At 37.9% G+C, this 12,140-nt stretch overlaps 1 protein-coding gene across 1 annotated transcript in view; it reads left to right on the forward strand.

The window, feature by feature from the left end:
• The window catches only part of ABCC9 (ATP binding cassette subfamily C member 9), a 153,974-nt gene that overhangs the window by 53,424 nt on the left and 88,410 nt on the right, over positions 1 to 12,140 (forward strand). Inside the window, exons 18-19 of the mRNA XM_027129448.1 lie at positions 8,161 to 8,233; positions 9,122 to 9,227. Of these exons, the coding sequence (XP_026985249.1) occupies positions 8,161 to 8,233; positions 9,122 to 9,227 (179 nt within the window). The remainder of the gene's footprint in view (positions 1 to 8,160; positions 8,234 to 9,121; positions 9,228 to 12,140) is intronic.

Here is a 12,140-nt window from a genome sequence, read left to right on the forward strand (position 1 = left end):
ATTTAGGTCTTCTGCCCATTTTTGGCTTGCATTGTCAAATAGCCTATGTTTTAAAAAAAAAGTTATATTATGGAAGTATAGTTGATTTAAAATGCTGTGTTAATTTCTGCTGTATAGCAAAGTGACTCAGTTATACATATATATATATACATTCTTTTTCATATTCTTTTCCATTATGGTTTATCAGCAGATGTTGAATATAGTTCCCTGTTCTATACAGTAGGACCTTGTTTATCCATTCTATATATAATAGCTTTATTGGCATACAGTAGCTTGTAGTAATCTTTCATGATCGTTGGTATTTCTGCAGTGTCAGCTGTTATTGTTTGCAGTGTCACTGTTTGCAGCTGACATGATACTATGCATAGAGAATCCTAAAGATGCTACCAGAAAACTACTAGAGCTAATCAACGAATTTGGTAGAGTAGCAGGATACAAAATAAATGCACAGAAATCTCTTGCATTCCTATACACTAATGATGAACAATCTGAAAGAGAAATTAAGGAAACACTCCCATTTACCATTGCAACAAAAAGAATTAAATACTAGGAATAAACCTACCTAAGGAGACAAAAGACCTGTATGCAGAAAACTATACGACACTGATGAAAGAAATTAAAGATCATATAAACAGATGGAGAGATATACTATGTTCTTGGATTGGAAGAATCAACATTGTGAAAATAACTATACTACCCAAAGCAATCTACAGATTCAATGCAATCCCTATCAAACTACCAATGGCATTTTTCACAGAACCAGAACAAAATTTTTCACAATTTGTATGGAAACACAAAAGACCCCGAATAGTCCAAGCAATCTTGAGAAAGAAAAACAAAGCTGGAGGAATCAGACTCCCTGACTTCAGACTATACTACAAAGCGACAGTAATCAAGACAGTATGGTACTGGCACAAAAACAGAAATAATAGATCAATGGAACAGGATAGAAAGCCCAGAGGTAAACCCACGCACATTTGGTCACCTTATCTTTGACAAAGGAAGCAAGAGAATACGATGGAGAAAACATAGCCTCTTCAATAAGTGGTGCTGGGAAAACTGGACAGCTACATGCAAAAGGGTTGTTTGTTTTTTGTTATTGAAACTCAGCCGTTTGTACTGTTCCCAAGCATGAGTGCTTCATAGAACAGGCCACCACAGGAACACAGGCTGAGGACTGAGAGTTGGGATCAGCCCCAGGAAGGCATCAGGGTTATGCAGGAACCAGAACAGATGCCTGCAGCAGTCAAGGGCCTCTGGACATCAGAGCCAACAGAGTCCTGGAAATTAGCTGTTTAGAAGACTAGCCGCATTGGCTGCTGGGGCTGTCCCACTCCCTGCCCTGTCCAGTCAGAGTGAGGGATGCTCAGTGAGTGGTACAGTAAAGGCAAGAACCACATTTAATTCTCCTCTGTCTCTCCTTATTGCCTGACGCCATACCTGTCCCACAATAAACTTTTAGCAACTGGAGCAAATGCGTTACTGGATGGAATAAGCTAATGCTAGCCTTCCCTTTGCCATTAATTTGATGTGTGATTTGGGCAAATTGCTTCTCTGAGCCATGGTCTGCCCCTCTTGAGGTGGGGATGCCATTTTAGTATGGTTGTTTTGAGGATAAGGTATAACACTTGTGAATTTCAAAGAGCTGTAGTGACTCATTTTTAAATATTTATTTAGTTAGTTAGTTAGTTATTTTTGGCTGCGTTGGGTCTTCGTTGCTGCGCACGGGCTTTCTCTAGTTGCGGTGATCGGGGGCTACTTTCTGTTGCGGTGCACGGGCTTTTCATTACGGTGGCTTTTCTTGTGGCGGAACACAGGCTGTAGGCACGCAGCCTTCAGTAGTTGCAGCATGTGGGTTCAGTAATTGTGGCTCTCGGGCTCTAGAGCCCAGGCTCAGTAGTTGTGGCTCGTGTGCTTCTTTGTTGTTCCGCGGAATGTGGGATCTTCCCGGACCAGAGATCAAACCCATGCCCCCTGCATTGGCAGGTGGATTCTTAACCACTGTGCCTCCAGGCAAGTCCTGTAGTGATTCTTAATCTTGGCTGCACATTAGAGTCACATATATATATATATATATATATGTATATGTATATGTGTATGTATGTGTGTGTGTGTATGTGTGTGTATACATATATATATATATAAAAACCTGGGCATCATTTTTGAAAACATCTCTAGTAGTTCCCTAGACAATTATAATGTACAAGTAGGGTGTGAACTAAGCTATGAAAAAGTAAGTAATGAGAGACTAGAAAGGGTCCTCTATGCTGCCAATTCTCAAATATGCCCAGAAAATAACAATATATTAGTGACTAAAAAAATAGTGTTTTTTAATTGACATTTTCTATTCAGTGTAGTGGGAACGTAAAAATACATCTTTTCCGTGTGCCGTATTCAATTTATTTTCATTTTTCATGGAAAAAAGGGAGGTTATCATGATTTTTTTCCCAGAATTGACCCTTCATGCACCAAAAAACCCACAAAAAAACAACAAACCCCTGCTCATCAATGGCCTGGAGTGTGCTGTTCCACTGAATGGCCACTGCAGTTTCAAGTACCCCTTCAAGCTCGAATTCACCGTTTATTCATAGTGGAAATTCCCAAATTGGTTATTACTCATTTGTATTTTTGAAATCTTTTTTATTGTGAAATACAGCATATCTACAGAAAAGTACATACAACATGTATGCACTGTTAAATGAAAAAGTAAATACCTGTGCAACCACTACCAAGTGAAGAACATCATCAGCTTCCTCTGAAGGTCCCCCCAGCACACACTTTAGCTGCACTCTCTCTATCTCTCCCCCGAGATGTAATCGCCACCCTGACTTTTGTGGTCATCATTTCCTTGATCATCCTTCTATGTATGCCTCCCTAAAAATCTGCTTTATTTTTTTAAGTTTTGAATATGTGCGTGTACATGTATGTGTGTTGCTTCTGCTCAACATTATGTGGATATAATTCATCCATGTTGCTATGTGAAGCTGTAATTCATTCATTCTCATCACTGTGTATCATTTCATTGTATGAATATACCAGAATTTATTGATCTGTTTTACTTTTGATGGACTTTTGGTTATTTTTTTTGAGGCTGTTGTGAACAATTGCTGAGTCATAGGGCTGTACATCCTCAACTTTTCTTCACAATGGCCAACTTTTCTCTAAAGTGGTTGTGCCATTTTACACTTCCATTAACAGTGATTGAGGGACTTCCCTAGTGGCACAGTGGTTGAGAATCCGCCTGCCAGTGCAGGGGACACGGGGTTCGATCCCTGGTCCCGGAAGATCCCACATGCCATGGAGCAGCTAAGCCTGCAAGCCACAACTACTGAGCCCGCGTGCCACAACTACTGAAGCCCGCTCGCCTAGAACCTGTGCTCCGCAACAAGAGAAGCCACCGCAATGAGAAGCCCATGCACCGCAATGAAGAGTAGCCCCCGCCCGCCGCAACTAGAGAAAGCCTGCGTGCAGCAACGACGATCCAATGCAGCCAAAAATTTAAAAATAAATAAAATACATAAATTTATAAAAAAGAAAAATAGTGATCGAGAATTCCAGTTGGTCTCCCTCTTCACCAGGGCTTCCAGTATTTTGCCAAAATGTGTGTTGTGTGTTGGGAGGAGGTGCAGTTGTATCTTGCTGTGGTTTTTGTTTGTAATTTTCTGATTTCTAATGAGGTTGAGCACCTTTTCCTATATATATTGACCATTTGGGTTTGGAGCTCCTCTTGTGAATTGCCAGGTTATTTGTTCCCCCTGTTTAAAAAAATTCTGGGTACTACTTTGGCAGTTATATATGTTACGGAATTCTTTTCCCACTCCATAGCTTGGCTTTTCACTCTCTGTATGGTATCAGAAATTCTTAATTTTAATGTAATCTAGCTTATAGAACTTTTCCTTTATGGCTAATGCTTTGCTTTTTGCCTCCTTTATGAAAACGTTTTTGGGGACTTTCCTGGTGATCCATTGGTTAAGACCTCACTTCCAGTGTCGGGGGCATGTGTTTGATCCCTGGTTGGGGAGCTAAGACCCCACTTGCCACGTGGCATGGCCAAAAATTTAAAAAAAAAAAAAAAGAAAGAAATCTTCTTCTACCAAAAGGTATAAAGATAGTATTAGTTCTTAAAATCCCTGGACCTACACCTTTTGCTTTTAGTACTTTAATTGACCTAAAATCTATTTTTGTGGTTGGTATGAAGTAAGGTTGTGATTTAGAAGGGAAATCAGTAATAAATAATTTTAACTGTAAGTTTAGCAGTAGTGAATTTAGTGATAGTCATTTTACTGCATTTAGTAGTAAGTCGGTAAGGTCGGATTTAATTTTTTATATGATGTCGGGTTGTCCAGGCACTGTGTATCAGTCACCGTACCCACTGACTTTTAATGCCGTCTTGTCACACAGATTTCTTTCTTTATTTTTCTCTGATTTGTCTGTCCAGTATTCCACTGTTGTGATTATTATAGCTTTCTAATAAACACTGACATTTTTTAGGACAAGTTCTTACACCTTATTTTTTTTCTTCTAAAATATCTTAGCTATTCTTGGCCCTTTTGGAAGGAAAGAAGCTTAGGTGCTCCGGAGTGTATATATCTTTTTGTACTTTTCCTTATACTTTCACTAGACATTTCCTTACTCCTTGCCTTAATGAGGTTTTTTACAAACTATATTTTAATCAGCATTTTTATTTATTTTTGGCAGGAGAGAATGGACAATGGTGTGTGGAAGGTCCTGCCTTTAGATTTTCAAAAAACTATTTCAATTGAGGTGAAATTCACACAGCATAAAATTAACCATTTTCAAGTCAACAATTCAGTGGCCTTTAGATTCCCAAAGTTTTACAACCATCCCATCTACCAGTCGCAAAATACTTTTATCACCCCAAAAGGAAACCCCATACCCATTAAGCTGTCACTCCCCATTTCCCCCTTTCTCTTACCCCTGCCAACACCAATCTGATTTCTGTCTCTACGGATTTACCTATGCTGGATATTTCATATGAATGGAATCGTGCAGTAGGTGGCTTTTTGCATTGTCTCTTTCCTGCCTTTACATTTTAATTCATCTTCTCCCTTTATCCCTGATCCTTATACCTATATCCCCTCATCCTCCCAACATTACAGTGCCAGCAATAATATGCTCAATATATGCACTTAAATACACTCATATCCCTGTGAAATATGTAGTATTGTCATGAACATTTATATTTTCAATTTCCTGAAATTGTTTGCTCCTTCTAGCTGCACCACTGCATTCTATAGTATGCACCCCTGCCTTTTACTTGTCCCCTAGTGATGGCTGCTGGGTTGGCCTCCATCCTTCCTCCATCACAAACCATGCTGTGATAACCATCTTTGTACCTATCCTTTTATGTACCTTTGCGGAGATTTATATATTAGCTGATTTTCCAAGGTCAAACAGCTAGTTTGGGAAGCCAGGATTTTAACCCTTATGGTGGAGAAGTGAGACGATTTTGTAAAAGGGAGGAGGGAATGGAAGGGCAAATCACAGCGGGAGGAATTCACTTTGACTCTCCTCCATCCCTCTCAAGTGAGCTCTGTTCACTCTTATACTTTTGTGTAGGACCAAATCAGGAGGTGACACTGTATTCTTCTGGTTCTTCCCTGCTGGTTTCCAACCACATCTTTCCTCTCTCACACTCTTGTGAAGCTGTAGCATGTTGTACCTTTCTCACGTCTGTGATCAGAGGACCTCATAATCACTCACCCACCTTCACTGAAGATTTAGGTGCCTGTTTCCGAGTCTAGCTTTCTACCTTAGTAAGTGCCACACCTGGATGTGATTTAAACTTCCAGGTTCACAGCCCATCTAGTATCCCAGCCCCCAAGCCCCTTAATCGACCACCCGTCCATTTCCACAAACTCACCTGCATTCACACTTGGCCACCTCTTAGACGCACAGCCCCTCTGAGATCTTAGCCTCTGTTATACCAGCCAGTCACCGACATCACAGCCCTACCCTCCAGCTCCCTCAGGGCTTCACCTTCACTGGCATTGGCTTTTTTTTCCCCCCACATTATTTTTTATTTTATTTATTTTTTTATACAGCAGGTTCTTATTAGTTATCCATTTTATACATATTAGTGTGTATATGTCAATCCCAATCTCCCAATTCATTACACCACCATTGGCTTTTAACCTCATTGCAACCTGCGGTAACTTGAGCCCCTTCTTTCTCCCAGCCCTTTCACATCCTTCTGTAGCCATTCAACCCCATGCCTTCTGCGCTCCTGTACCCAGGGTGCTAAGTTCTGTGGAGAAAACGACTTAATGGTACAAGTTGGCATGGCCAGAGCTTCATTACCTCCACCCTCGGCTGACTCTCTATGGTTCTTGGCAATCCTTTCCCATGCCTCCCTTCAGCATGATTCTCCATCACCTACAGTAGCTCTTCATCTGTCACCAATCTCCTCCCACCTCGTTCTCTCTCTCCTTTGACCACCTCCTGTTTCTACAGATAACCTTCCCTTTCAGTTCATTGAAAACGTAAAGGTTGTTATGGAGGGCCTCTCAGTTCCCTGCTGACCCTCTCCCCAGCCCATCTGTATTTGCACCTCGTTTAGCCTGCTCTCCACTTTCTCTGAGAAAGAGGGATTCTCAGCCTTGAAGACTAGATTTTCTTTGAGCATCCTTTGTCACTTAGCCACTGTATCTTAAACCTCTGCCCCAGCCAGCTTTATTCATTATTTCTCATAACATGCTTCATGGTTTTCTGATCCTGAACCTGTTCTCACTGTAACTCTTTACTCAGAAATACCTTTGCTGAAATTCAGCATATTTTCCAAAACTAGCTCAAAGGCCCTCCTTTTTCAAAATATTTTCTTTTTTTGACTCATCTCAGATGTAAATGATTTTCCTTATGAACTACTGTTGCACTTTCGTCTGTCTGCCCCTCTATTTGTTACTTAGCCCATACTCTCTTGCCTTGGTTTACTACTCAATTGACTGTAAGCTCAATTGAGCAGGGAAGCAGGGAGGATGCATTATACCTTCTTTGTAGCCCACATCAGTCCTAACGCAGGACTTCACATTGACTGGGTGCTCAGCAGGTATTTGTAAAGTGATTAGTTACTAAGCCCTTCCAGGCCACCCTCCTTCCAGGACTAATTTCATGCATATCTATGTGATGGATATCATTAAATGCCATACATTTTCCACGCTAGAGAAAACTTACATGGAAAAACATAATCTAGCCTTTTCAGGTAACTTTTGCACTCTTTAGTTGTTCATTTTAAGAGATTTTAAAGGATATTTTTAGTTATAATTTAGATATTACCAATCTATTCTGCAAAATTCCTGAACAAAAATGAGCTTAGAAATTTCATCACTTGGGGTTTGGAAAGAAAATATTAATTTATGAGCAAAGTGCAGCCTTACTTTAGTTTCCTCTAATTTTTCAGGCACTTTCTCTCCCCTCATCTGTCTCTGTTCACCCTTCCAACCCTTGGGTTCTGTTATACCTCTTTCGTTTCCCATTTTTGTAACTGTTAAAACTATCAAGTTTTCTTGACACATATTAAAACAATAGATTGCTTTGGATGACTCTAAGGTCTTTTTGTTTGTTTGCTGGTCGTTGAGGTTTATACCACCAAGCAATGTTGCCTCATTTTTGTGCTGTTTCTTCCTCCCCTTTACTTTTTCTTTTAAGATCAATGAAGAGTGATAAATCCACATAGTTCAGGAAACTTATTCATTACAAAACCTTCCTTCTTAGCTAGTGGAGTCATTTTGTTGGAATAATTTGTAGTTATTTCTGTTCTTTACTTTGCATCACAGGATTCTGGGAATTGCAGCAGTGTGAAAATCATCAGTGTAGCAGTTATACTGGAAAGTATTTGGGTGATTGATTTTTAAGAATGTTCACATATAAATGATCCCAAATTTTCAGGGAAAATTGTTGGAATTTTTAGCATTCTTCATAATACCATTAATTCAAAGACCCTCCTCTCACTTCCATTCTTTTTGTGTTTCATTTATACCTCTAAGCAGTTATAACTCTAAATTAGAATTTCAGCACTGTGTGTTCTACTGTGTTGAAAGTCTTACAGTGCTTTATAAAGAAATCTATTTTAATTGGAATAATTCTCTAACACCACATATTTACATAATTTTATAATTTAATTTCTGTATTCTTATTTTCTAGGTCACAAATGGGTACTTTTCATGGGGCAGCGGTTTAGCTACCTTATCTAATATAAATATTCGAATTCCAACAGGTAAGAATCATTTGTTACTCGGGTTTGTAATTGATAACTATCATGACCATGGTTTTCCAACATAACCGAGCCTAACAAAAGGAGAGAAAGACTTTTTCAAGGCAAACATAACTAATATTTATTTGCACCATGAAGCTCATGAACCCCTGTATCACTGTGAGGATGACTGGGAATTATAAGACCTGCCTGCCTTACACTACAGAGTGTGGACCTTTGGACAAGTTATTTACCATCCAAATGAATTGCTTTCAGTTTATTTGCTGATTTGTGGCATTTAAATAATGGAGTAGTTCATTTCTCATTGTTTTGAAGAAAGAATTTAAAGAAAGGATGTATGAGAAAATAGTTTTCTATCCCTGAGGAAACCTGATGAAGTTTTCAAGATATTTAAGACATAAATACCCAGTATTTTTATTTAAAATGTCTAGATAATTGAATAGAATTAGGTTTTTGACTTGACCTCATGGTCAGTAGTTGGGATTTTTCTATTATACATGCACATCAAAGTATTTTAAGAACAGCCCCCAAATCATTTTAAGCCCAATTACCTATTTTAGTCAAAATTGCCTTTTTCTCCTGAATGAATTGAATAATAAAGGTAACAATAATCTAGATGATTCATGCAAGTATTTCACAGCTTTCTTTACTAGTGTCAGTTATTCTGAGGATTTTAAAAATAATACATCAAGACCTATAGATTTTAATTTTTCTTCTATTTTCCAAAAAACTTAGTATCAGGGAAGGGAGCTGTTTAGAATACTTTATTGCTGGAGACCAAAACTGGCCCATTGATTGTGAAACATCAACCTTTTCTAAATGTGTTTTGATTTTATTTTACTAAGTGAATTCCATCTCATCCTGTTATTATCCTTTGTTTCTTTTCTGTAGGTCAGTTAACCATGATTGTGGGCCAGGTGGGATGTGGGAAGTCCTCTCTTCTCCTTGCCATCCTCGGTGAGATGCAGACAGTGGAGGGAAAAGTTCACTGGAGCAAGTATGTGTATTTTTAATTAGTTTCTATTGCTCTGTCATACAGCTGATGATCTCTCAAGGGAAGAAATTAGAGCAATAGATTTCCGTGTTAGGAGTCTGAGGACCCCTCAGAAATAAGCATAGCTTAAAAAAAGATCAAATTAGTGGAAACTTTAAATGTTGTAAATTAAAAATTATAAAGCAATTTATTACAGAAGTTTATCAGAGAGAAACTTGTATGTTGCTTTTAAGTAAGATTGGGATTGTAAAGATAGATTTTGAAAGTTATATGGGTAACACTCAAAGAAATACAACGTAAAAATTCATCCCATAATCAAAGAAGTTATGGAAAACTTGCATTATTTATAAAGCATATGTGCACACAGAGCTTTAGTGGTCCAGTATTCAGAGAAGAAATATCGAATAATCTTTTCCAAACTCTTCATAAGGGGCTGAGAAATCAGCCTTTTCTCTTCACATCCAACTTAAACTAGACACTAGAAGTGTCTAGTTAGGGACATGACTGGGTCAGACTAGTGTGTTGTGCAACCCCAAAGACATGGTGCTTCTTCTGTATATTTGAATGGTTGTTTGGGGTTCTTCAGAGCACATTGTAGTAATAAAGTGACTCAGAACCATAATATTATATAATTGTGTAATAAAGAATGAATCATATTTCTTTAGTTTGATCTACCTGGTAGACCCACCTCCCCCATTAGGAGTTTATGGAGAAATTGTTTACAGTTTATCTAAGATATTGGATTATAGACCAGTGGTTCCCAACCAGGTGTGATTTTGTCCCTAGTGGACATTGGGCAATGTCTAGAGACATTTTTGGTTGTCATTCTAGGGGAATTGGGCTGCTACCGATCTAGTTAGTGGAGGCCAGAAATGCTACTAGACATCCTACAACGCACAGGACCGCCTCCCCACAACAAAGAATTGTCTGGCTCCAAATGTCAGTTGTGCTGAGGAAACCTTGCCCTGGACCTACACATGTCCTTTAATATCATTTGGTTCTCATCATTGTGAGTTCCATTGTGGCTTAATCTACTGTTTACATACACAGGCATCTCTTAAGAATGAGTAAAAACTATTTACAGGCATTTTTAGAATAGACTCTATTTTAAACTCCAATTAAGAGACAGAGATGCTTGGATGTGAAATTTGAGCTGGAAACAGCAGAACTATAAATCCTATTTTTGGTATCCTTGGTGAAAGAAGGAGGCTGAGAAATGTTGAGGGTACAGTTTATTCCTGTTGGAGTGGTAGACATGAAACTGTTTAGTGCTTACCCAGTAGAGAGCTCGGTAATAGCTGTTCCCTGCAGTTTGCTTCATGATGGGTCCCTGTTGTTCCCTGAAGTCAGATGCTAGGTGGTGTGAACCCTGCCACCATCACCTGCCATCTTGGATGGATGCAAGCTTTGAGAAGCAGGTTTTACTGGATTAACTTATATTGTATGACATGTACGGCTATAATGAAGTTATTTGGGTTTTGTTTTTACCTTGTTTCACTAGCATTAAAACAGAGAGAAAGGATGAGAGAATGTGACAGAAAAAGCATGAGATTTTATTTTCATATCTCTAGAATGTTCTTAAAATCTAGTCTTCTCTAGTATTACTTAAGATTAGCTCTACTTGGGCCAAATTGACTCCCAATATTATCACTAATAATCATTATCATTTTGTTAGTGGATAAATAAATGATATGGGAATTAGGAAAGTATTTTACACAGTCTACTTATTTATTGAGTTTCTAAGCAAGATACATATATATATATGGGTATATATATCTTAAGCAAATTTATACCATTTATATCCTATCTAATTTCATAAAAGTTGTGAATTATTTTATATAACATACTATAATAAAGCCTGAAAAATAAAGATATCAAGAAGGAAAATAAGGTTTAAATAATAATCTGAGCAATTAATAGGTAGAAATCCATGCATTGGAGTCTTGCATGTTTATAACACATGGGTCTCAAATTCCACTCTGAGCTTCATGAAAGCTAGTCAAAGAGGGAAACAAGAGATAAAAAACACACATATACTTAATAAAGTTTAAGGGTTTTTTTTAAAGAAATAAGAAAGAAATATCTCCCATGGATCCTAATTTTAAAAAAGCTAAGAAAAGGTTATATCTTAAAGTCAGAGCCAATAGAATGAAGATGTGAGAAAGGATTTAAGAAAATTCTAAGTATTTATAGAATCACTATAATTTAAAAATCATCTCTTTATGAATACTTGCCTTAATAGACAATAATCCCATCTCTTCATGGCAGAAAGGACTGAAATTTTCTTCAAAAAATATTTGGGTTTGTCTGACACACACACAAATTAAAAACTAACCCCTTAAGAGATTAGATAAGCTAACAGAAGTTTTATTTTTCTTTATTTACGAGAACTACTGAATTTTTTCCATGGTATCCTTAATATCTGATAAAACGTATTTTCAAATCAGGAATGTTCAGAGAATACTGACCGTTTTAAAAGAGTTATTTGCAATGAATTTTCATCCTGGAAAAAAAAATTGTGCCTTGTCCAATAAGGAAAGGCATATAAACGTTATTAGAATAAAGCTAATTTAGAAATTACCAATATTGATAGGTTGATGGTGTGTAAATGCCAAGAAGTACTTTACCGCAGCAGACTGAATTGTTTGCCGAATTTTTAAAGCTCAAAACAAAATAAAGCAAAGCAATAAACTAAATGTTATGGTAAAGCACCAAGTGCCTTGCTGTCATTCTTTCATCACTGCACGTATCTCTGGTTGCGTGAATTTTATTTTTAAATGTGTCCTCATAGATGGCAGGACCAAAGTCCTATAGAGTACTCTGTCCTGGTGCAGCAAGAAATATTTACTTTGGGCGGGAGAGAAGGCACTGTTGCTCATCCAGGATAGACCTACATGGGTAGAACTTGGTACACAA

This window comes from Aethalodelphis obliquidens, unplaced genomic scaffold (assembly GCF_003676395.1).
Source record: "Aethalodelphis obliquidens isolate GAN/ISIS:26980383/991018 unplaced genomic scaffold, ASM367639v1 scaffold36, whole genome shotgun sequence".
NCBI lineage: Eukaryota > Metazoa > Chordata > Mammalia > Artiodactyla > Delphinidae > Aethalodelphis > Aethalodelphis obliquidens.